The sequence below is a fragment of the Myotis brandtii genome, unplaced genomic scaffold (genome assembly GCF_000412655.1).
Source record: "Myotis brandtii unplaced genomic scaffold, ASM41265v1 scaffold691, whole genome shotgun sequence".
In the NCBI taxonomy this organism is placed as follows: domain Eukaryota; kingdom Metazoa; phylum Chordata; class Mammalia; order Chiroptera; family Vespertilionidae; genus Myotis; species Myotis brandtii.
Window position 1 is genome coordinate 1,450,240 of NW_005370704.1, and position 957 is coordinate 1,451,196.

The following is a 957-nucleotide window of genomic DNA, read 5'->3' on the forward strand; positions in this document are numbered from 1 at the left end:
CCTGAGCGTGACCCGAAGTGTGTGCCCCCACGTGCACACCCGGGCCTGAGCGTGACCCGAAGTGTGTGCCCCCACGTGCACACCCGGGCCTGAGCGTGACCCGAAGTGTGTGCCCCCACGTGCACACCCGGGCCTGAGCGTGACCCGAAGTGTGTGCCCCCACGTGCACACCCGGGCCTGAGCGTGACCCGAAGTGTGTGCCCCCACGTGCACACCCGGGCCTGAGCGTGACCCGAAGTGTGTGCCCCCACGTGCACACCCGGGCCTGAGCGTGACCCGAAGTGTGTGCCCCCACGTGCACACCCGGGCCTGAGCGTGACCCGAAGTGTGTGCCCCCACGTGCACACCCGGGCCTGAGCGTGACCCGAAGTGTGTGCCCCCACGTGCACACCCGGGCCTGAGCGTGACCCGAAGTGTGTGCCCCCACGTGCACACCCGGGCCTGAGCGTGACCCGAAGTGTGTGCCCCCACGTGCACACCCGGGCCTGAGCGTGACCCGAAGTGTGTGCCCCCACGTGCACACCCGGGCCTGAGCGTGACCCGAAGTGTGTGCCCCCACGTGCACACCCGGGCCTGAGCGTGACCCGAAGTGTGTGCCCCCACGTGCACACCGGGCCTGGGTGCAGGGGGTAACTCCACCCTGCGGCCGCACGGCCACCTGGCTTTAGCCCTGTAAGCCCCGCAGGCCCAGGACGAGAGAGGGACACCCTGTGGACGGGAGGGTGGCGCCCTGAGGACAGCGGGGCTACCAGCCTGGGTATCTGCCTCCTCCTCCACATTCGCCAGGCCCTGTGGAGCGAACAGGAGTGACCCCGAGGTAGACTCGGGGCCCTGGGTGACCTGAGCCAGCGGGTTCAACGTGGGGAGGGGGAGGCTGCTGGGGGAGGCCTCAGGGAGTGGCTGGCCTTCCTCTCCTATGTGCTGTCCGCCTGAAACCGCTCTAACGAGAGGGGCTGC

The 957-nt window shown here is 69.6% G+C and overlaps 1 protein-coding gene across 1 annotated transcript in view; it reads right to left on the minus strand.

The window, feature by feature from the left end:
- Positions 1-957, minus strand: part of INPP5E (inositol polyphosphate-5-phosphatase E) — a 9,902-nt gene that overhangs the window by 4,850 nt on the left and 4,095 nt on the right. Inside the window, exon 4 of the mRNA XM_014529701.1 lies at positions 750-840. Coding sequence (XP_014385187.1) covers positions 750-840 — 91 coding nt within the window. The remainder of the gene's footprint in view (positions 1-749; positions 841-957) is intronic.